Consider the following 26181-nt stretch of genomic DNA (forward strand, 5'->3'; position numbering starts at 1 on the left):
AATCTTCATTCATTAAGTCAGGTCCAATTACGTTGGGTTCACTAGTACCTAATACCTACACTTGAACCAAATCTAAAATGGATCCTCTCCAGTCAAAACCCGATCCATCTCTTCCCCCATCCATTTTGTGGACCCAATTTAAGGACCAACAGGTCCGGTGTTCGACAGAAGAGGGACGTATTTGTCATTGCCATTCAGCGCCATCTGGATAGCATTTTCGTAATTAACTGAAGCGCCCAAACCTTTTTCGTTCTTTCCCTCTATAAATACCCCTCCTTTTTTCTCGGTCCCATATCTCTTGGGTCTGGAGTGTCTTCACTCGCGTCTTGCCGAAACAGCCATGGCGATGCGAATCCTCTACCGTAAAGGACCTCTAGGGTTTCAGATTCCGGCCGTATTGACCGGAATTTCTCTCCGGGGCCTCCAAACGTTGACCCTCCCCGACCTTCCCTACGATTACGGCGCCCTCGAGCCGGCCATTAGCGGCGAAATCATGCAGCTCCACCACCAGAAGCACCATCAGACCTACATCACCAACTACAACAAGGCGCTAGAGAAATTGGAGGAGGCCATGAACAAGGGGGACGCGTCCACCGTCGTCCATCTGCAGAGCGCCATCAAGTTCAACGGCGGAGGTTTGTCCCATTTCTTGCTCCCGTTGGTTTTGGAATCGATGCCGTAGATCGCAAAATTCCGTTTCTTTTGTTGCTGATAAGTCTATGGATTTTATGTTACACTTCTCGGAGAGGAATTTTCGTTAAGAATTATATGTACTTTTTTTTAACTAGGATTCATGGAATGAAATCTTCTGCTTGTCTGCTTATCTACATCCCTAGACCTTGCCGATGAAAAAATAGGCTAATTGATGCGTTGTTGATTTTTTTGCTGCTAGCGTTTCTTTAATTTTGGTGATATTTGTCAATGAATAGATCATGGATGCTCGAAGAAGCAATGAAGCCAATTGGAACTTGTAAATCTCAAATTGACATTATAAATATAAAGGATTGTGAATATGTAGTGAGAAAATCAAATCAGGTATTATTGTTGCTCCAGTTTGAGGATGTATATTTTGTTGAGCAAAATGACATTTTTTTTAAATGCAGTTGTCAATTTTCTTGATTTAAACATAATAAAATCGTTTAGGTGCCATTTTTTAAAACTTGTCATATGCTCTGCAAACTTGTTAAATGAAACAGAATTCCTTATCATAACTTTGAAGCTCGTCCATCTGGCGTTTAATTTTCTCAAGATTGACCTTTTCTGTTTTTCCCTTGTGTTCCATTAAAGCTTGGATGCGGTTTTCTCATGATTGTTTTGGTTTACTTAGCATCTATCTCATTGTGTACGTATGCTTAATAAGATTAACTATAGCCTGAATTTTGCATCTAAATTTAGGTTAGGATGTAATTTGTTACATGACTTAGATTTGTCATTTTTGTTAGTAGTATGATGTTGTGTTATTTCTCCTCATGAAATCCCAGAAAGGCCATAAAAGTCTGGGTGATGCAAATGGTATACTGTACTGCAATAGCTTTAATGGCATAATAGGCTTTTGAAATCTCTTTTAGATCCATTTTGTTTGTTTCTTTTTCAGGGCATTTTACTGATATCTTTAACCAAATTATTGCGTCCTGTTATAGCTGGCTTATACTTTTTCCTGTTTCATTTCTTGAGATGTCATCTCTTTTCCACTGTCTCCATTACATTGTTGATACAACAGCCTGGAAGGAAGATATTCACAGTGAGGTGCATCTATTCCACATGCCTAATCCTGTCATTCCACAGCGTGTAGTTACTATTCTCAAAAAGACCTGTTCTATGCATACATATGTGTCATGGGTTTACATTGTTGCAAACCTGAAGATTTGCTGCATCAACTTCTGTTACTCTTTTTGCAGTGAATACATACTGAAGTCAAATTGTGTGTTTAAGCTTATATTATTTAGAAAAAGGGTTTTTGAACCTTGGTGTTTACTTGGCTGTTCACATCCTCATGTCAACATGTGCATGCCTTCAAAATATATAATGTGCATGTGTATGTTTTAGTTGTCAAAGGCAGTAGGCGGTGAGCCCCTAATTAAAAAAATTGAATAAACAAAATACACTAAATATGTAAACAAACTGCTGAAATGAATAACAAACATGTATACAACATAAAATCAATCAACAATAAGCAATAGACAAAACAAGTCGTAGAGCACTTTAAAACAATTATATTAAATAATATGCTCAAAAAAATTAAGAATAAATGAACAATTGAATAAACAAACTATACAACTAACAATGTGAATAAACAATATAAAAAAAACATGTATACAAAAACATTAATAACAATAGACATAAAATAAGCAAGAGACAAATAAGAAGAAACAATGAACAATTGAATAAACAAACCATGCAACTGACAATGTAAATAAAATGCAACTAAATAATTTAAACACAATTAAAGCCTTAACAATATTAAATTCACATCCACATCATACTAAAATGTCATAACTCGTAACTGAATTACTGATAGTTCATGATAACTAAAAATATCAGCATCTGTGTATGTGAGTGTGTGTGAGAAAAGATACAAAGAACAAATATATATATATATATATATATATATATATATATATATATATATATAAAAACTGAAAAACATAAACTATAGAAAAAAGAAAAAAGAAAAAAGGAAAAAGAAAAAAGGAAAAAGGAAAAAGGAAAAAGGAAAAAGGAAAAAGGAAAAAGGAAAAAGGAAAAAGGAAAAAGGAAAAAGGAAAAAGGAAAAAGGAAAAAGGAAAAAGGAAAAAGGAAAAAGGAAAAAGGAAAAAGAAAAAAGAAAAAAGCAAAAAGCAAAAAGAAAAAAGAAAAAAGAAAAAGAAAAAGAAAAAGAAAAAGAAAAAGAAAAAGAAAAAAGAAAAAAGAAAAAAGAAAAAAGAAAAAAGGAAGGAAAAACAGGAGGAAGAAGAAGAAGGAAAAAAGGAAAAAGGAAGGAAAAACAGGAAGAATAAGAAAAAAAGGGAAAAAAAGAAAGGGAAGAAAAAAGAAAAAATAAAAAAGGGGAAAAGAGAAGAAGAAGAAAACCAAAAACAGGGTTGGAGAGAGCAAACCGAGAGAGCGATAGTACCTCTTCTTCTTCTTCTGCTCGCAGCAACAAACTGAGAGAAAGAGAGAGAACCTCCTCCTCTTCTTCTCTTTGCAACAAACATATATATATATATATATATATATATATATATATATATATATATATATATATATATAGAGAGAGAGAGAGAGAGAGAGAGAGAGAGAGAGAGAGAGAGAGAGAGAGAGAGAGAGAGCTTTTATACTTTCCCCTTGGCACAGTTGTGGACAAGTCCAAACCTAGTTAACAAAGTTGAAAAAAAGACAAAACTGTCCCTATGCCTAGTAGGCAACAGCCTAGGTGAGTTAGGCGGTAAAAAAGGACCCCACTGCCCAAACCCAAAAGCCCAGGAGGTGGGGCTGCGCCTAGGTCCCCTAGGCGCCACCTTTGACAACTAAGGTGTGTGTGTGCATTGGGGAGGGAGGCGGGGCTGACATTTGTAATTACTCTTTCAGGCCATATCAATCACTCCATTTTCTGGAATAATCTTAAGCCTATTAATGTAAGTTCATTGATTATTTTTTTCTCTTCTGCTTACCTTCAAAACCATGTCTGCATGTTTAACGAAAATAAACTGACAGGAAGGTGGTGGTGAGCCCTCCACAGGTGCTCTTGGTTGGGCAATTGATGAACATTTTGGCTCTTTGGAGTTTTTGGTTCAGAAAATGAACTCTGAAGGTGCTGCTCTACAAGGTTCTGGATGGGTGGTGAGTGATATCTCTTGGTTATTTACTGATTTCTGTTTTGGTTGAATCTTTCATATTGTCTAGTAATTTTCTATCATTTACTAGTTTTGATTGTATCTCAAACTTAGCTCATTACTTCAGGACTCTGTATGTTTCTTATGTTTATGTTTTGATTCAAACAGTGGCTTGGTTTGGATAAGACACAAAAGAAGCTTGTAGTTGAAACAACAACTAATCAGGTAATGTACAGAGCTAAATAGAAATTCTCTATCATTTAGTTGCGATTATGTTTTGACATCTAAATGAAATGTTTCACAGAAGCTCAAGAGAATGAGAGCTTATGTGCTTGTATAAATAAGAACACTTTTGGCATGTCATTTGCTGAATTTGGAAGTTGATGCTGTGGCAATCATGATTCCCTTTTTCTGGACTGTTTACATTAAGGGATTCTGTATATTGTGTTTTTTTTTTGAGAGAAAAGATATGTTGTAACTTTTCTCCATACTCTTAAATAAATAAATGTATATATAGCCATTTTGTACGTTTTAGTAAGATATTTAGTAAGGATTTGAATCATGACCTCTTCCGGTGAAGCAAATTGTGACAATGTATTATTAACTTCCTACATAAATGACAAGCTTCTCTTCCTTTCCTAGTCCATTTCCTGACTTTAGATGAGGGTGTTCTCTTCATGATCAAACACATTACAGGGCCCTTATTTTATAATAGCCTGCATCTGTCCTTTGTTGCAGTTATGTATTGTTTCAGTGGTTGCAAATGCCTCCACATGCACGTGCAGTGTTGTGAAAGGCGTTGAGGCGTAGCGAGGCGCTCCACCAAAATCTGAGGCGAGGCGTAAAGCGTAAGCCTAAAAAAAAAAAAAATTTGAAAACTTTTTGTTGAGGTGTAGCCAGAGCCTTGCTTCATACCAACAGAAGTTGTGGACAACCTCGAGTTGCCAACGAACTTCCCCTGGGGTGATGAGTGACTATTTTCAGAATCAGAAATTGCACCTGAAAAAATCCATTTCCCCTTTGAAAACACATTGCCTTTTACCTCAACAAACCCATCCATGGCATCAGAGAACCCTCTCTTGTTACCAGAGACAATGTTCTTCTGCAAGGTTGGGAACATGCTGTTTCTCATCAGTTGTTCCCTCCTTTACAGGTCCCAAAGGAAAGAGATTTTTTCCCCCAAGTTTAACATTGTTTTGACAGGGATAAGTCAATATCCCTGACAGGAGACTGTGAACCAGGAAGACCAAGCCTAAGCTCTGTAGCTTTCAGGTTCAACTTGTTGTCCTTTTCAACCAAGTCAGAGGTGATCACAGAGCTATCCCCAGAAGAAGAGTCTGACAGCCCCATGTAATTATGCTCAGTCAACCCAGGGCAGCTCTGGCCAGTGCTGTCTGATGGAGCAGCGGGAACAATCACATGGACCTTCCCAGGTCCCTCCCCCACATGGCCAAGAAGTGGCGACATCAAAGAAAATTCAGCAGCTTGTTACTCGAGCTCAACCTGCATATGAAATTTGACTCTCAATAAATTCATAGAAATCCCGCTCATCCTATCACCAAGTCTCAACCATCACTCTTAAAATGCTAAGAGCCATATTTTCATAGTTTCCACTCAAGGAAGAAACAAACTCTGGAGAAAGGCTAGTAGCAGAAAGAAAACACATACAAGATACTTTGCAGAAAAACAAAAGGCAAAGAACGATGGATCGCTCATTTGCAGATCAAATCAGACATCACGATCTAAAAGATCAACAACAAAAACGGGAATTCCCAAACAAATCGCTGCCAAAATATGCAAGGAAATTTGGTAACTATCAGCATGAACATGGGAATCTGGCCGTGTGAATGCTGATAGTTACGAGACGAGAGAGAGAGTAGACAAGGGAGAGACAAGTGCGAGATGAGAGAGTGCAAACGAGGGAGAGAATGAGGCCCCCCTACCCTAATTAGGGTCGGGGCCCTTGCTTAGCAATCCTAATTTTTGGTCAGATGGGGGCTTTAACCCCCATTTGACCAAAAAAATGAGGCCCTCACCTCTAGGCGCGCCTCGCCCTGAGGCGTACGCGTCAAGGCATATGAGGCATACGCCTTGGGGCCTTTACGCTTTATACCTGCACCTCAAGGCACAAAGGCCCTCGCCTTGAGGCGATGCGCGCTTTTTGCGCCTTGAGGCGCGTTTTTAATAACACTGTACACGTGCATATAAAAACTGCATATGCCTAGACACCTATGTCACATAGGTGCGGGTGCAGATGTGGCGATGCAGCACTTTAGAAAAACTTGGGTGCGGGGCTGTAGGGAGTGTGTGTATATATATATATATATATATATATATATATATATATATATATATATATATATCAGTGCTATTAAAAACGCACCTCAAGGCGCAAAAAGCATGCTTCGCCTCAAGGCGAGGGCCTTTGTGCCTTGAGGCGTAGGTATAAAGCGTAAAGGCCCCAAGGCGTACGCCTCGGGGCGAGGCGCGCCTCGACGTGAGGCGTGCGCCTCATTTTTTTGGTCAAATGGGGGTCAAAGCCCCCATTTGACCAAAATTTAGGATTGCTAAGCAGGGGCCCCAACCCTAATTAGGGTAGGGGGGCCTCATTCTCTCCCTCATTTGCACTCTCTCATCTTGCACCCGTCTCTCCCTTGTGTGCTCTCTCTCGTCTCGTAACTATCAGCATTCACACGACTAGATTCCCATGTTCATGCTGATAGTTACCAGATTTCCTTGCATATTTTGGCAGCGATTTGTTTGGGAATTTTCGTTTTTGCTGTTGATCTTTTAGATCGTGATGTTTGATTTGATCTGCAAATGAGCGATCCATCGTTCTTTGCCTTTTGTTTTCCTGCAAAATATCTTGTATGTGTTTTCTTTCTGCTACTAGCTTTTCTCCAGAGTTTGCTTCTTCCTTGAGTGAAAACTATGAAAATATGGCTCTTAGCATTTTAAGAGCGATGGTTGAGACTTGGTGATAAGATGGGCAGGGATTTTTATGAATTTATTGAGAGTTAAATTTCATATGCAGGTTGAGCTCGAGTAACAAGCTGCTTAATTTTCTTTGATGTCGCCACTTCTTGGCCATGTGGGGGAGGGACCTGGGAAGGTCCATGTGGTTGTTCCCACTGCTCCATCAGACAGCACTGGCCAGAGCTGCCCTGGGTTGACTGAGCATAATTACATGGGGCTGTCAGACTCTTCTTCTGGGGATAGCTCTGTGATCACCTCTGGCTTGGTTGAAAAGGACAACAAGTTGAACCTGAAAGCTACAGAGCTTAGGCTTGGTCTTCCTGGTTCACAGTCTCCTGTCAGGGATATTGACTTCTCCCTGTCAAACAATGTTAAACTTGGGGGAAAAAATCTCTTTCCTTTGGGACCTGTAAAGGAGGGAACAACTGATGAGAAACAGCATGTTCCCAACCTTGCAGAAGAACATTGTCTCTGGTAACAAGAGAGGGTTCTCTGATGCCATGGATGGGTTTGTTGAGGTAAAAGGCAATGTGTTTTCAAAGGGCAAATGGATTTTTTCAGGTGTAATTTCTGATTCTGAAAATAGTCACTCATCACCGCAGGGGAACTTCGCTGGCAACTCGGGGTTGTCCACAGCTTCTGTTGGTATGAAGCAAGGCTCTGGCTACACCTCAACAAAAAGTTTTCAATTTTTTTTTAAGGCTTACGCTTTAGGCCTCGAGGTTTACGCCTCGCCTCAGATTTTGGTGGAGCGCTTCGCTATGCCTCAATGCTTTTCACAACACTGATATATATATATATATAACAGTTTTAAGTTAACATTACGTGTATGTGTGTGCATTTATATATATATATAATATAGATAAAAATGGACTTGATTAGTGTTAAGTGAACCTACTTTTGGATAGAAATGGACCTCAGTGTGGTGAACTTCGCCTAACACAAAGGAAGCTGTGTCCAAGTGTGGCACCTGCCTGGGTGCGGGTGCGACACAGGTGTGGTGCCCTGTTAGAAGAGTCCGTGTGACATAGCTAGACACCCATGTATGAATTTACAAATAACTGAGTTTTCTCCTTGTAAAAGCAGGTTTTCACATCTCTTTTACCTGATATTTGTTTTAAATCATAGCCTTTTGCAGTTGGAGATTTTCTGCATGTTTTGAAGTTAACAACCTATATAAGTTTTCTGTTATATCATTAGATTTCATTGTGTGCATTACTTGGCTCGGTCATTTACTGTGGTTGCTTTATGTAATGTCTGATCATTTGCAGCAAGTTAGTGCTGCTTATAGTAACCTTTTATCAGTAACAAAGCATGATTGCTTTTCTTTTCTCTTTTTAGGATCCATTGGTAACTAAGGGATCAAGCTTAGTTCCACTGTTGGGGATAGATGTATGGGAGCATGCATACTACTTACAAGTAATGTTACTGTTTTTCGTTTTCTGTTTCCCTTCACAGCTTTGTCCAATGCTTGTGTGTTATCCTCATTTACTTTCTATGTACTGATTGTGCAAAAGTCCACTGCGCCATAAATTTATGTTTTTGTTATATAAATCTGTAGTTTTTTGTGCATATACGTCATTTATTTGGACTAATGCGAGCTTCAATCCAATTTAGGTTGCTTTGTGCATGGTTATCTTACTTTCTTTCTCAAGAACTTAGAATCTATTTGTGAACCTTTACAGCACATGGTTGATATGAATTATGAGGATAAGCATCGTAATTTTATTGAGCTAAAAGTGTGGTAAATTCATTTCCTATAAGAAAGGTGCATCTAAGACTTTTTTGCATTTACCCTCAGACTGGTTGGTGCTGTGGTACTCGTTTCTCACCTGCTTAAGTTTTGTACAGTTTTTCAAGACTGCAGTTTGGGCCAACCCATAGATTTGAACCCTCCAGGCCATCGAGATGGCTACTGTGCTTCAAGTGAAAAAAATAACTCTTTTTATAACCCTAAGATTACCTCAAACAATTAGTAACAACGATTCTCGTGTCACAGGATGATTGAGAGTCTTTTAGGAAGATTCAACCTAAGAGGTTCGACAAGTCGAAGGGCAATAAAAACAAAGCCCCTAGACCCACTACGAAGAAGGCGAAGGTGCAACAGGGTGGTACCAGTTGACCACAACAGAATGTCATGGTGTAACGACCCCAACTAATAACCCTTAAAAAGTGCAAATTTTTTTTAAAACAAGTGCAAAAACAATCCCAGAGGCCCGAGGCCTTTACAGTTAAACGCAACCACCACCACAAGGGATATTATACTCATCTTTCATACCAAACCAAAATCAAACCAAACTTTATGTATTCAAATGTAAAGAGTCTGAGACATAAGTAAATGAAAGTAAAGAAAGCAAAAGCAAGACAAAAGGAAAGAGCCACGCCGTTCAAAGAATCTGCCCTGCAGTCGTGTAGTCCCCTCGTGACTCCTCTCAAAAGCAAGTCCTTCCCACTAGGCATCTGAGGCTGAAAAAAACACAAAAAGTAGAGTGTCAAAATTCAAAGAATCCTGCGTACAGGTCCCTCTAATGAATCCAATAAGTAAAAAAACATAAATAAGATTCATGCAATATTTTAGAGGGACATAAATATAACACATTTATAATTCAAATAATCATTTATACAATATGGAACATTTATTAAGTATAAGAGAACATTTAATAACAACATAGACCATAATCTAAGCCTTAAAGACATTTAACATGCATTAAGGAACAACATCATGCATTCATAAGTATATCACAATTAAGAGAACAAGTAAATATGCATCTAAGTCACAGGGACTCAACAAAGCAGGTGCCGCACCCGTGTCGACGCGATGCGGGTGCAGTCAACACGACCCTGGATGCGGTCAACACACCCAAGGTCATTTTCGTCCACGTTTCGAACGTTTAAAAAAAACAGATGAAAATGAGGATTAGGGCAATTTTTTTTTTGCCCTAATCTCTCCTCTCCTCTCCCGCGCAGCTCAGCTCGAGTTCTCTCCTCCCAACGCCACCTCCTAGGCTCCTCCTCTCGCTCGTCGCAGGTACGTACCCTTTGGCTCCCTCTCGCTCTCTTCTTGTGTCGAAAATGGAGGGGCCGAGCCCCCTCTCGCTCTCTTGTTGGGTCGGCACGGGAGGGGCTGAGCGACCCCCCCCGCTCTCGCTCTCTTGTTGGGTCGGTTCGGCAGGGGAGGGGCCGAGCCCCCGCTCTCGCTCTCTTGTTGGGTCGACACGGGGGGGGGGGGGGCTCTCGCTCTCTTGTTGGGTCGGCAGGGGAGGGGCCTGCCGAGCCCTCCCTTCTGCCTCTGATTTCGGTAGGGGAGGGGCTCGACCCCTCCCTGTTTTCGGCAGGGGAGGGGCCGAGCCCCCCCTTATCGCTCTCTTGTTGGGTCGGCATGGGAGGGGCCGAGCCCCTCCCTGTTTTTGGCAGGGGAGGGACCGAGCCCCCCCTCTCGCTCTCTTGTTGGGCTGGCAGGGGAGGGGCTGAGCCCCCCCTGCTCCCTCTGTTTTTGGCAGGGCAGGGGTTGAGCCCCCTTCCCTGCTCCCTCTTATTTTAGGGGAGGGGTTGAGTCCCTCCCTGTTTTTGGCAGGGGATATATATATATATATATATATATATATATATATATATATATATATATATATATATATATATATCAAGAAAATGTTTGTATAATTGATTTGAAATTATGAATGTATTTTTTTTTGTGTTTTCAGGATAAAAATGACAGATAAAGAGAAAGGACTTGCGTCATCCTCATCCCAACATTTGAGTTCTGCTGCTGGTTTTGCTGATAGCTGCAGTGAGACTGATGAGGTGGGGCCACTATGGGTACATGTAGATAAACTTGCAAAATCTGGAGAAGGAGGTGGTGGAAACAAGAGATTTCGATGCAAGCTCTGTGAAAGAGATTTTGTTGGATCTTACCCCAGAGTGAAGACTCATTTGTTGAAGATATCGGGACATGACATTTCAGGATGTAGAAAAGTTGATGAGGCAATGCAAAGATAATACAAGAAAATACAAGAAGAATATGAGAAGAGAAAGACAATGACCGATTCTTGTGCAGTTAGCGTGCCATTTGCAAGCCACCAAGAAGATGCTGAAAAAAAAAGAAAAGTTAATGTAGGAGGTAGATGAACGATACAAGCAACATTTGTATACATATGGAAGAGAAGAATTAGATAGAAAAGTTGGGAGGTATTTTTATTCTAGTTCACTCCCATTTAATGCAAGTAGAAATCTTTATTGGAAGGATTTAATAACATCCTTGACAAATTGTAATTTGAGTGACTATGTGCCTCCAAGCTCAGAAAAAAATATGAACTACACTTTTTGCAGAAGAGAGGGCAAATGTGGAGAGGTTGTTGGAGATTAAAAAATATTCATGGGAGCAAAATGAAGTTTCTATTGTGCCTGATGGATGAATAAATATTCAAAGGCGTCCACTGATCAATTTCATTGCTTCTTCGCTTAGTAACCCAGTATTCTTGAAAGCAGTTGACGCATCTGGAGAATATAAAAATGCAGAGTATTTGAAGGGGTTGTTTATAGAAGTCATAAAAGAAGTGGGTGATTAGAATGTTGTACAAATTATTATAGACAACGCTCCAGTTTGTAAAAGTGCAGTGTTGAGTTTGGAGAGTGACTACCCTCATATTTTTTGGACTCCCTATGTAGCACACAACTTAAATCTGATCCTAAAGAGCATATACAACCCCAAAAAAGAAGAAAATTCACAAACATATGCTTTATGTTCATGGATTGAAGATTTAGAAAGAAATGTCAAAAGCATTAGAAATTTTGTTGTTAACTACCATCGTGCTAATGCTATATTTAATAGGCATTCTGACTTGAAATTGTTGAAGGTCGCTGAAACACGTTTTGCGTCTATCATTGTGATGGTGAAGAGGATTAAAAAAGTGAAGAATGCTTTGGTTAGCATGGTGACTGATGAAAATTGGACATTTTATCGTGATGATGATGATGTCAAGGCTCAAGAAATTAAGAAATTCATTGTTGACGATGAGTTTTGGGACAAAGTAGTATACTTTCTTCAATTTACCTAACCTATTTGGGAAATGTTGAGAGAAGCTAATAAGGATGAGCCTATGCTTCACAGAGTTTATGAAATGTGGGATAATATGCTTGAAAAAATATAAGCTGTTGTTTTCAATCATGAAGAAAAAAATCCTGCATTGGATGATTCAGAATTTTTTAACCATATTCATTCAATTTTAGTTAGAAGATGGGATAAGAACAACACTCCTTTGCATTGCATGACATATTCTATTAATCCAAGATATTATGCAAAAAAGTGACAACCAGGTGGTATTGGTTGCGTCCCTCCAAATCTAAACCCAGAGCTATCAAGACATAGAAATATGTGTATGATAAGACTTTTTCCTGAAGCATATCTTCTAAATCAAGTCACACAAGAGTTTAAAAAATTTTCATCTTCAAGATTATATGGACCAACATTATTCGCGAGATAGGAGGATAAAATAGATCCTATCACATGGTGGTCAACATTTGGATCAGAAACACCTCTTCTCCAATATCTTGCATTACAATTGTTATCGCAACCTGTTAGTTCATCTTGTTGTGAAATAAATTGGAGCACATATTCTCAAATCCACAACATGAAGAGAAACAAACTTACAAGCAAGCGTGCAGAGGATTTAGTATATGTTCATTGAAATCTTCGAATACTTTCACGAACTAATGATGAATATATATATTAATTTGCTCTCTTAGTTATTTGATTATTTATTTTTTAATTTCTTATTTAAATATACTTTTATTGTATTTAACATTTTCAAATTAGGTTTGTAACGCAGACAAGGAACATCCAAATTTTGGGATGTAAACCCAGAAGAGTGTGACTTCGAGGGAGACCATGATTTCAACATGACGAACATGGATTTATCTGAGCACAGTCTTCCTTCTAATGATGCATTTGATGATGAAGAAGAAAATTATTAAGATCCATTACTTTTGGTATGTAATTTAGTTCTTTTCTGCTTTACTTATTTAATCGATATTTAGGTTGATTTATGTAATTGCTTTACTTATTTGATTGATATTTAGGTTGATATATTGTATGCATGATGAGTGATATTATAACAATGTTAATTGTTAAATTATGATAATGTTAACTTATAAAACTTCAAAATTATATATATATATATGTATATATATATACATTTTTGCCCTGCCGCACCCCCCCCGCACCCTAGGTTTTTGAAAGTGCTGTACTCCCGCCCCTGCACCCGCACCCGCACCCATGTGACTTAAATATGCATGATTTAATGCATAGCAGGAATATGCATGATTTTAATGCATATGTATGAGTACATTATTATCTTCAGTCAAGTTTTTTTTTTTCACATGCATGTTCATGTTAAATGTACACAATTTAAGTTTCTCTTTTTAATTACCGTTGCCCGCGGATACACCAAACAGGTAAAATCTCCAAGGTTAAGGTAAGTTCCTAGGGTAGCTTAGCACATAAATTATATTTTATTACTGGGGTTCCAAACTTAGCCCTCGACCGATATCAGAAAACAACATCATCCATCGAAACATTAGAAATCAGCATCTAATGTCGGGGATGTCATGAAAATCAGCATCCACTGACGCCATTTTTTTGGTATACTAAAACAACAATTGTGTCTACACACCATCCCCGGTAAAATGACGAACTCTCCCTAAAACCGTGGCCAGGAGAAGAACCTTAATATCGGGTTCAGGGGCAACAACAACGCACACAGAGTTTTAATATTGTCACAGTTTTTCCAAAACCGTAATATCCAAGATTTTCACAGTAAAGAAGGGACATAAAGGAAACATCAATTACACTGTTCTTCAATTTCTTTTATCTTGTCATTAATTCATCTCTTTTACATTTGCAAATCAACATGCAGAATTAATAATATAAGCTTGCAAATCAGCATGCCAAACTCTTCACAGGACCACAGCTCGTGACATCATGGAAGAATGCAATAAAAACAATAATATCACATTTGATTTTTGCAATGCATATAACAACTAAAACAAATAGCAACGCATGCTCGAGGCTCATACAACCCAAGATGATCCGTTTATCATCGATGCATCCGTATGCAAAAATCATGAATAACATGCCAATATGCATTCTTTCCACATGCTTTTCAATGCACATTCAGGTATAAAAAATTAAAAATGCGCATGAAATAGTACTACACGGGCACATGCATGAGTTCCCATCTTCATATTCATCTCACATTTTTTCTCAATACAAGTATTCATGTCAAATGCATACTTTAACATCACAAGTTCATGTCATATGCATGCTTTCAATTACGTGAACACTCATGCAATGTTCTACATGCAAACACATTAATTCCATGCAAACTCATGCAAAAGAAGCATTCAAACTTATATTAAAACTTTAACTTAACATGAAACATTCAGTTAAAGCATTGGAAACAACTTATACCATAACAACAAAAAAAAATTACATAACTAACTAAATCATGGCAGCACCCATAAACGTTTCTGTTTCACTAATTATGTAGGGGTATACCTAATAAGCTTTGCATGACCATATGTGTTTTATCACCTTATAAACAGGTATGACAGGATGCCTAACATTAAGCAAATCTGCTGTAAAAAAATCGATTGGGTGATTAAACATGAGTATATATACATAGTAGAACTTAAATCAGTAATATCAAAAGCATCTTCTAAACCCAACAAGTTTTGGTATTTTTTCAACAATCTCTTTAGAGAAAACTATTGATGCCTGCCTATGCAAATAGCAGATATGTAACGGGTTAACTATATATATTCAACGCATTTTTCTTTTACATAAGCTATAATACAAAAACATGCATAGTCTCTTAGCCAATTGTTGGAGTGGGCAAAACCAGCAATCTCCTACAACAAGATGTAAATGGCTTATAGCATGTTTTGCGTCATTATGCCCAAGAACGGATGGGTATAGATAAGAGAAAGAGCAGCATATGCTTAAAGCTGACAGGGCTTTTGTCTGGCCAGTTCTAACCATACGAATTCTGGGTTAAAGCAATACTAAATGTGGATTCTTTGAAATGCTTTCTGTTGCACTTACTGTAAAGCCAGACTAAATATCTTATTTCTTCTGTCTTCCAGATTATTCTCTGTTTCAGGAATACATACCTTGCTTTACTCAAAAATTTAGATCTTGACAAACAGCTAGCTTAGGTGGTAAAATGCTCTACTAAGATATTCAACGTCTCAAAAAGGTTATCCATGTTACAAATCCATACAACCCTCTAAAAGTTCTCAGTTCAAACTTCTGCAGATTATTTTCCTAAAAGCCCTTTGTACCCTATGAAAGCTATAAACTAGCAGATCAAGATGTTGGCATTGACATGGATTTAGATTCCAGTTCTTCTCCGCAGTTCTAAGTCATCAGTTCCAGAGTTGTGGTTATCAGATAACTTTCTCCAAAACATCATGCCTTTCTTGCTTCTGACTTTGTTGTAGAATCATATATTCTGATTCTATCCTTTTAAAAGCATTGAGTACCAAAAAGTTGGACTATCACACCAAATGCAAGTGCAGAGAACCACCAGACACTATTCGCCATTGGCATGGATGGGAACTAAATGTAAGTTTTGGATAGTCATTTATCAATTCTAGAACTCTCCTCCATCCAGAATCAATATCTTGTCAGATATCATACTAGTACCACTTAAGGAAATTTATATATTGAAGCTATTAACCAGTCAAATTCCTCTCTTATAAAATCATGGAAGATTTCAGATGTTTCAACTTTCAACACTTACATGATCATTGATTGTTGTTGAATAACATACTGGGCTTTGTTTCGAAAGCTACCCATCATCCCTTAAATATTTTCATGCTTGCTTTCCTATGTTCAACATTTCGCGTATATTTTTTTTCTGAGAAGAATCAACTACACACAGCCGTCCCAGTTGGCTGGGGTTCGGTTCAGGCCCAGCTGGACCCAACCAGCTGGGTCCGATCTGGCATGCCCAGCTGAGCCACTCAGCTGGGCTGCCAGGTGCCCAGCCAACACCCTGCTGGGTCTGGTTCAGCCCGACTAGACCCAGCCACACCTGGTAGGACCTGGCACGTCAGGCCAGAGTCGGCTGGCCTGACCGCCAGCGTGGCAAGGGTCTAAAAAAAATATACTTATATTATTTTCTTTTTTTTTTGAAAACATAGAAACCTTTTTTTTTTCTATGATACCATGAACCAATAGGCCACCAACACAGATTTTTTTTTCTTTTCATGAACACGCATGATGATAAAATATTATAACATGGGTTTTTGGTGCATCCAACGATCCAAAAACATGGATCATCCATGGAGATCGATCATACCATAATATCAACCCTTAACAATTTATTTGTACCGTCAAACCCATGCGTTTTTGGCATAAAAATACACATGTACAGAAATTTTTTGTTGCTACGTGTATAAAATCGAAAATACCTCCATGAAAGAGGATCTACAAAACCTCATCCATGTATTTTAGAGTAAATATTTAGATTTACTCTTTTCCCATGGATTCTTCTCAAAAACATCACATGAAAATTCAATCCATGTTCTTTTTCTCATCCGAAACAAGAGAGAAACCCGTACCTTTGCGTGAATCGAAGGAAAATAATGGTGGATCAAGGGTTGGATGGCTGAAAAAGATCAAATATCCTCTTCTTTCCTTTTTTACCTCTCTTTTCCTTACTTTCTCTCTCCCCCTTCTTTTTTTCCTTCTCTTTCTCTTTTCTCTCTCTTTTTGAAGTGTTTTTATAGGCCCCCATAGGGGAGGTCGCCCCTCCTTTTCCAGCTCTCTAAGAGGGTTTCCAAAAGGATGAAAACTCTCTAGTTTCCTAATTTTTTGGAAATACTACCAAATGTTGACTTTTCAAAACAAAAACTTTCAATTCTTTTAAAACACTTTCCTAACCTCTCTTAAGCTGGAATAAGGACTCTTTTAAAGAGTCCTACTCAGCCAAAAAAAAAATCGGAATTAGTATTAATTAATTATAAATAAATATTAATTAATTAAAATTACCTAAAAACTTTCAAAAATTACCAAATTAACCCAAAAGGCTTCTCAACCTTATTAGACTTTAAATTAAGGCTTTATAATGAATTTAAAGCTAAAAAAGCATTGGGCTTGGATTTGGATCCGGGTCCAAGATTAAAACCCATACCCAAAACGAAAATGGATCAAGATCTGGATTAAATCCAGATTAAAGTAGGACTTAAATAAGACTCAAATCCATATTAGTTCGGATCGTAGGCCTTGGATCCAATCTGATTCAACTCCGGATCCGTTTTGACAAACTGCTTAATTTTCATAAAACACAAATTTTGGGAAAATCGTAGCCCGAATTTAGAAAAGTAAAACACCGTTGCGCTCAAAATTTTGAGACGCATCCAACGATAGGGTTCTGTAGATTCTTTTTGGGGGTATTGTGTGTGTGTGTGTGTGTGTGTGTGTGAAACCAAGAAGGAAATCCCAAAAAGGAGGGGAAAGAAATTTCTGTTAACCCCAAGATGTACGATTTGGGGGTTTCTTGTTTTTATGCAAGAAGAGGAACCAAATGCCACCGGGAACCCCAAATTGCTATAGTTTGGGGGGGGGGGGTTCAGGTGTCAGAAATCCCAAATTTCCGATTTGGCAATATCGGACTTTCGACAGTGAGGTATGATGCATGTTAATCTCTATTTGGGGATCTCGTTTGGGGTAAAATCCAAAACCCAGAATCACAGTAAGACATTACTACAAGTTTGTCACTGTGCTACTCTGCTCCTAAAACTGATTATTTACTAAGTATGTTAACTCGGGTGCAAATATCGACTGTTAGTCCATTCTTGATTTTGTGTTTTCCCTTAAAATCCAGGAAGCTAATGTGAAATAGTGTAGCTAATGATATATATATATATATATATATATATATATATATATATATATATATATATATATATATATATATTGATCGATTGACATGATGCTGGTCTCTTGTTGGGTTATTGTGTAAAATCAGTTTTAGTTTTTAGAAAATTAAAAATAAGGAATCTGTAATGTATAGTTACAAGTGTAGCTTCTTGTAATGCCAGAGTATTATGAGTTCTGCTTATCTCTTCTGATCTTCATCGGAGCAACAAATGTCTAGAGACTTACTTATCAGGCATATATCTTAAACCTGCTCGTGTTTTCTTGTTTCTTAAGTTCTGTTTATTCCTATCGGTAATCATCTGAATAACAAATGTGTGATTGTGCTTAAGTTTGTTTTCTTTTCCCTTGATGTTAATCTGAATATGCATCTATATAGTTTAGCCCAACAACATGGATTAAACTAGAAAGGGCACTGTAAAGTTTGAAAAGTTATGACTGCTGCGAAAGAATATATAGTCACATATATAAGGGTTTGGGTTGAGTAGTTTGCTGGGTTTCACATGCTGCTGATGTTGGGTTTTGATTGGTTGAAATTCTCATTCCATTGGATTTCTTTTGTTGTGGTATGGCTGGGGGGATATATATTGTTGAGGAGCGGTTGCAATAGATCAATTGGTATTTCCACGAATTTGGATTTGGGTTCTAAGATTTTTCTGGTGGGTTTATGAATGTGGAATTAGGCCCTAACTTCTTTGGTGTAGAATATTATGATTAATGTGTAAGGGGAGGAGAAGATTCTTTTATGTTCAAAATCTATTGTTTCGTTTGTGGTTGACCACTTCTGGTCTTCTTGGTTTGGTTGATTCCCTGTTAATGTTAACGACATGCCTTATTATTTGCAGAACAGTTAGAGATAATTCACTACCTTGTTTGGCTGAACGGTTAGTGTTAAGTGATTCCCTGTTAATGTTAATAGTATGCCTTATTAATTTCATATAAGTTAGAGTTAATTTACTATCATTATTTGGCTGGAACGTCTTACTAACAAAAATTATTTGGGGTTAATTTTAAAGACCGTGCGGTTGCTTGTTTATGTTCAATGATAGTTTTCAATCCCTATGTTAAATCCTTGACCTCTTTATGTGGAAAAGAGGTGAGACATATCAAAGAGATGTCATGGTATTGAAATTGTTTGTTGCATGTAATCAGATTTTGTGAATTGCTTTTCCTTTGTTCCCCCTTAATTAAAGGGGAATAATATGGTAGGGTTATTCTGAATATAGGCTTAATATAACACTTGGACCTATGTACTTCACGTCTATGAAATGATTCAACTGCTTATAAACATTTTAATACAAGGAATGATTATACCTTACTCACCTATATAGGGATAGGTTCAAGATTGAGTAATAGAATTATGCTTGATGAAATGAATACCGGTAGGAAGCTTTACACTTAGTTTTATGTGATTCACTTAGAAGTGTAATGTACCCACAAAAAAAAAAGAGGGGGTTCATAACCGAGCATGCGGTTCAGATTAAGGCTAACACATGGGTTGCCAAGCCACGATATTGAGGGTTGCGTTTTGGCCCTCGAATTTATAAAGTGAATACACATAATAATTTTTGCCTGATTGGTTTAAAGGTACCGGGACATTCGTGCTAGACAATTTAAAGGTACCGGGGCATCCGTGCTAGACTGTTTAAATGTACCGGAGCACTCTGAGTGGATGATTGAGAAATCTTGCCTAATGAGCAATATTAATTGAATACCCGATGCAGGTACTTGGGTTGTTAACTTGGGTGCAAGGGAAATAAAGCTGTTGAGAAACTTTGGGTTTTTGGCACATGTCAGTGTCTAAGCATATACAGGACATACATAAGTTAATTCAATGTTAACAAATTTATGTTAATAACTCTATTTGTTATTATATACATCTTTATAGTTTGTAACATGTGGGATATTTGATGTCTGTTAATATGTTATTGCAGAGTTTGTTTTGGTACAGGTGCATACATGATATGAATGTGTGCAACCCTAAAATTCAATTCCTAGGTCCGGGTTATGTTCATGTGTGTGGATGTTAACATATGTTATGAATGAAAAGTTTCATGTGCCTACATTTATGGGACATGTTTGATTATCGTGCATTTATGAATTGGTTTCAAGTACATGTGTATACATGAAATCGATGTGTGTTTGGCATGTACAATCATAGGGATGGCAGTGGGGCGGGGCGGGGGACAAGGTCTCCACCCCGCCCCGCCTCAAAATTTTATCCTCCACCTCCGCCCCGCCTCCGCGGCGGGGATGAATTTTATCCTCCACCCCCGCCTTCATCCCCGTTTCATGTCCTCCATCCCCGGTTCAAACGGGGATGAGGCAGGGCGGGGCGGGGATATTGCAGGGAAAACTGGTCGGGGTGGGGTTGGGGCGGGGATCGTGGCGGGGACGGGGCGGGGCGGGGAAAAGTGCACGTCCACCCCCGGACGAGGATGGATTTTAACCTTCGTCCCCGCCTCCATCCCCGTTTCATACCCTTCATCCCCGGTCCAAACGGGACGAGGCGGGGCACTGCTTTCCCCCGGTCCACTGCCATCCCTATACAATCATGCATAAATGTTCTCATGTACTTATGAATTACGAATGAATGCATGCGTGCCAATTGATTACATGACAACACTTGCACATGGATGGTGAACACATGCATATGACTGTGGTAACTCATGCACATTGTTAAATTGGTTTGAATGGATGTGCATTTGGAGGCATGTTGATTTCATTGCATACATTGCAAGTTATGATTTCTGCATACGATACATCGATGGTCTAAATGAATCATCCTTGGCCTGGAGAACCTTGAGCTTTGGTTTGCTCTTTCTTTAATTATTTAAATGCATCGCAATAATCACATTTATACTATGGTTTTAATTGCGCTGTTCTATTGTTGCCACGGGTGGTAGACCGTGAAGAGCTGCGCATGCTGATTTGCGAGCTTATGGTTGCATGTTGATTTGCAAATGAAATTTCATTGCACTATTCGATGTGTTTCCACGGGCTGGAGTTCCGTGATGGTTCTTTGTAACGCCTCGAAATTTTAACCCAGATTTTTGAAGATTTTTTTTTCTTCTTTTATAAAGCGGAAACAACTAATAATTCCAGGGTTAAGCATTTCAGAACGATACAGGAAGGTAAAAGCAAACCACACCATTTATTTTTATTTCAATAATAATAGAATCCGACATCAGAGTTTATCACATTATGAGTTTCAAGACAAAAATTTCAATCTGAAAGAAAGTAGGACCGCCAGGGAACAAGTAGATCAAGTCTTGGTCAGCGCCTCATCCCGCGTCGCTCATAGAACTACTCTGTGCCTGAAAATGATAAAAATTATAGGAATTAGACTATCACGTCTAAGTAGGAAAACTGTAATTTTTCTTGCAAGTAGATCATGTGTCGATTATGTGATGTGGGTGTTGTGTTTGATTTTCAGCCTATACATAAGCACGTAAAGAAGTCTATGCAACTACAATAACAGACATATATTTAAGTAGAGAAGTAGATTATGCAACTGTTATAATTGGGCAAGTAAAGCATTTTATGCAATTACAACAATTAAACAAGTATGGTATTACGCAATTAAAGCATAAGCTGCAACAACGATAACAGTAACATGCATAACATCCACAATATGAATTCAATTGTCTCAGCTCTACACAGTTCAAGATTTCGTTTCATCACAAGCTCCGAATATAAAATATGCTGAAAAATGTCTCTCTAGAATCTACACTCACTGTGATACCTAATTGTTCTAAATAGTGATTATTTTATCTTATCCCGCGGGTACACACGGGCCGAGGCAACCATCTCAGAAAATAACGTTTGGGGGTATATTATTCAAGAGTATTTTATTAACCCGAATATTATAACTGAGACTGAAATCCCAAAGGAGCGGCCAGTGACCGAGAGAACCTCCCAAAGGCCAAAACCAAAACAGGATGCATCCCTAACTTCTGCAGAAGAACAAAGAGCTACCACCTAGGACATATTAGTAGTCAGGGTCCCCCAACTCTGAGGACTGGGACCAACGAGTCGCTTTACGGTCGAAACCAAAACACATGTCCCCAGAGTTTTGTACCACCTACCCTCTCCAAGGTAAGCCCAAGAACTGAGTAGGTTAATCTTTTCATTTAATTTATTTCTCGAAGTACAGGGCATTACCCCAACTTCCTTCTACTACCACAGCAGTAGAATTCCCAACCTTAGTCACTTTACCAAGGTGTATAGAACAGTCCCAATTCTTTGTCATATTGATTGCATAACCTACCCAAGGTGCTCCGGTGTCTTTAAACCAGTCAAGCACAAATGCCCCGGTGTCTTTAAACCAGTTAGACACTCAATCATTAATAATAAGTTTTTCATCAGTTTCATTGTCATAGCCTACAAGCTAATAGTTCTAGTACCCGTATCGAGTATTCAACCCATATTGCCTATTAGGCTGGGTTTCCCAATGTAATACCCTACTAAGTTAACTATCTTTTATATGCTATAGCATATTAAATGACAATATTAACTACATGTTGCAATATCAACCGAACAAGACATACAAGAGAATGTATCTCAAACATCACTAAGAAGCACATGATTGAATCCAATTTAATATGAGAAAACAATGAATTCCACTCAAACAATCACAGCCAACATAGTTTAAGCTATGAGAAAGAAGCTTATGAGACTGCAACATATTTAATTTCACACAACATCATGCATACAATTGTATAAGCTTATACATGATCTCAAGTACTCAGATCTGATCACAACCAACCAAATAATAGAAAAATCAGACTTAATAGCAATCCCCAAAATAACGTATTACTCTAGTATTAAAACCGTCAAAATAATATAACATCTCTAGACTATCATACACTTAGAGATTTGCTATTTTAACAAAAACACACATTTCTGATTTACTGTTTTAATATGTCAATCACGCAAACTCGCAATTTACTGTTTAAACATATTACAAATTCTGATCAGCCGTTTCAACCCTGAAAACCGGCAAACCAGATTTTATTTTATTTTTTTTCTTGAAAGCCATGCAGCATAATCGCATAACCACAATCTGTTTGAATCTGGTTTTACTATCTAACTATTCACAAATATATTGGTAAATATCACAGAATCATAAGCTGTGTGGATCCGCTGCAACTTTGAACAATCTCAAATAATAATTGTGACTTCTACCATAGATCATGAATGTTGAACATTTATTCCATTCCCCCGGTTGATCAATATAATCAGGAAGCATGCATATACAGGAATGAAACATAAATCATTCCTCATGATTTTATCACAGTTCCCAATACCAACTATTCAGGAAGAACCCAAATCCATTATCTATCGAACACCCTAAGGGTTCAGACCCTGACCATTTATATGATTACTAAGAAATTCTTAAGTATACATACTTTAATGGTACACAAATGTGTAAGACCATAAATGTACACATGTAATCAAAGGAATTCAATTCTGATAAAAATGAATAGAAATAAAGTCTGATAACAGGTAGTTAAAAACATAGGTATTCAAACTTAATAGCAGTTAATAACAGCACATGAATAGAGAAATGACCAGAAAGCTAATCTGATAACAGGTTAGACGTTACTAATTTAAACAGATTCCATTAAGCATCACAGGAGTTTGATAAACATTGCTATGTAATATTAAATAAAGCCGACTCAAATGATCAGCTAACCTGCTACAAAAAAATACTATTATAACAAAATTTCTATTATTTATGAACCCCTTCACATCTTAACAATTTATGCATTAAAATAGTAACTGATATAACTAACAAATCCTAAAATATATTACCGTGTACAACCAAGAGTCGACCCCCCCCACCAAATCGATTGGATTTGAGATTTTCGGGTTAGGGTTCAGCAAGAACACCCAAAATATGAGGTCGCAGCCGCCCGGAACCCATTTCTTTTCAAGCTTTCGAATCTAATACTTGGTCCCCCTAATTATATATATATATATATATATATATATATATATTTTCCATAGCAGTGGAAACCCCCAAATCAAAGATTTGGGGTTTTCGGCGTGGGATTTACTGAAATCCCCAATTGTCACAACACCCCTCGTGATTTGGGGATTTTCGATCCCCCACTCACACACACTCCGATCACACGAACTACCTACGTAGAAGAAAAAAAAACAGTAACCTACCATTTTCCAGCGAAGGCGTTGCGGCAGCCACGAGAGGAGGTCGGTCGGCGTCTCCTGGCAAAGCTTCGAGCAACAAGCCAAAGCTCGGAGGGTGATCCGAAGGTTAGAGAGATAGAGAGAGAGAGAGAGAGAGAGAGAGAGAGAGAGAGAAAATGGGATAGTGAGAGAGGGAGAAAGAGGGGTTCGGGGGTCCCCCTTTGTAGGAGGGTGGCCTCCCGAAAAGGAAGGAAATCCTACCTTCCCGGCGACTGCGGTGTGCTCCCCCACCTCCCCATCTCTTGACGTGTTAGGGTTCAACTTAACCCTAACAGTCGGCATATCGGGGGAGGGGGTTTTCCCCTTTCTATTTTTATCGGGCAACCCCTATCGGGTTGCCCCTTTATTTTTTTTTTTTATTTTTTTTTAACCCCCACTTGTTTTCTTTTGCAGGGTGTGGGCTGGGTCCGGGTCCAAACCGCGATCCGTGACGCTGGATCCGGTAGCGATTTGGATCCGGGGATTTAAAAACGTGGATCTGGGTCGCGTGAATAATAGTGGATCCATGGGTTGGATCCACTTGGGTCCAACGATGGATTCGACAAGTTTATTTTCTATTATACTTTAATACCCTTATATATTTTTCTTTTTGGATCCGGGTAACGGATCCTAGGCCCAAATCATGCTAATTATAAAATATGTATATACACAAAGTTTCTAGGTGATTGTATAAAATTTGCGATTATTACATTCTCACAGGGCTAGATGCGAGATTTTGCCTTGTTTTTGCATGCTGAATTGCAAAACTCAATAATTGGCTTTTAATAAAAAGATAATAATTAAGAACAATGTAATATATGTTCTGAGATCTCTCATCTAGAGAATGAGGATCTTAGAGATCCGGTGTTGGGGAGACTGTGAGGATACAAAAACTAACATGTCTCACTGAGCTCGAATTTTTCAGAAAATAATTTCTGAAAAATTTGAATTAGCCCTTGAGGAATAAATTAAAATAAACAATTTAGTTATATGAAAATTCAAAAATTTATTATTGAAATTTAATTAGGTGTAAACTTAACTTAAATTTCATTTATTAACATTTCATGTGAATTTACAAGTTAATTTATGAAAGATTTCATTTGAACTTAATTTGAATTAAATTAAAATTTTATGGAATGGATTTCAAATAATTAACCAAATTTTATAAAATCGTAAGAATCCATAGGTGGGCCGTGCCATCCTATGTGGCATCCTAACTTAAACTTTAAAATATAATAAAGAAAAACAAACTTTAAAAACAAGTGAAATTGAAACTTATCAAAAAGAAATTAAAAGAGGAAAAACAAGTCAATTTTTTTTTTCAAAATTAGGCCCATAAGGGGGGGGGGGAACCCTAGAATGGTCTAGAAAGGTCCTGCAAGGGCTCGACCAATGAAAGAAAAAAGGAAAGATATATTATATGTGAAGCTAACAAAAAAAAGGAAAGGAAAAAGAATTCAAAAAAGAAGAGAAAAGGTAAGTAAAATACAATTAGATTTAGAAACTTAGCTTAGATTAGATCAAGGGCTGAGATTAACCCCAGTCCTTGACATAATATAAGGGCTATAAAAAGAGAGGAGGGGCTCATGCCCCTCATTTTGTTCCCCTTTTATTTTTCCCCAAATTCTTTCTCTCTCCAAAATCCCCTTTCCTTTGCAAAAAAAATCCAAGACATAATCCCTAGATCACTGGATACAATGATGTGCATTTTCATAGACATCAAAATATGGTTTTCTATAATTGAAGAATGTTTTAATTGGTCTCATATCTTGTTGTAAGAGGGTTTCACAAAACTCACAAAATCTTTATTTATGCTGCATTAATGGGTAGATCGAAGGGTCCTCCTTCCCGTTGGATACAACCACCCTCGTTTGTTGGTTGTGGTTCTTTCCAAAAAAATATGGCTGCTTTTAATGATGTGGGTGAGCTGTCTTATGAAAATATTCCTTTTCCTTTTGAGGAACTGTTAGAGGATCTCAAAAGTCATGGGCCCAAGAGGGGATAATGATTGGGAGGATCTGTAGGGAATTGTGTCACTTCCCACCCTAATCCTTTCATTGGGGGGACCGTAGGGATCTTCAATGATTGTAAGCATGGAGTCCTTGGGAAACCAAACACGTTTCTGAGGTCTAGTGGCTCACCGGAGAGCACTCACCTGACCGGAATCCGATACTTGATCTTGCCGGAAAACTGTAATCCCCTCGATTCTTTGAAACGATTCCATCAAACATGAGCTTGATGCTGCCTGCGGACTCTCTTGGG

General features: G+C 38.1%; 1 protein-coding gene across 1 annotated transcript in view; it reads left to right on the top strand.

The window, feature by feature from the left end:
- Positions 1-303: 303 nt before the first annotated feature.
- Positions 304-26181, top strand: part of LOC149826794 (superoxide dismutase [Mn], mitochondrial-like) — a 61312-nt gene continuing 35434 nt past the window's right edge. Inside the window, exons 1-5 of the mRNA XM_090018985.1 lie at positions 304-635; positions 3568-3614; positions 3694-3819; positions 3981-4037; positions 8130-8207. Coding sequence (XP_089875111.1) covers positions 341-635; positions 3568-3614; positions 3694-3819; positions 3981-4037; positions 8130-8207 — 603 coding nt within the window. The 5' untranslated portion in view covers positions 304-340. The remainder of the gene's footprint in view (positions 636-3567; positions 3615-3693; positions 3820-3980; positions 4038-8129; positions 8208-26181) is intronic.

The sequence above is a fragment of the Nuphar pumila genome, chromosome 10 (assembly GCF_984573655.1).
Source record: "Nuphar pumila chromosome 10, dmNupPumi1.hap1.1, whole genome shotgun sequence".
Taxonomy (NCBI): domain Eukaryota; kingdom Viridiplantae; phylum Streptophyta; class Magnoliopsida; order Nymphaeales; family Nymphaeaceae; genus Nuphar; species Nuphar pumila.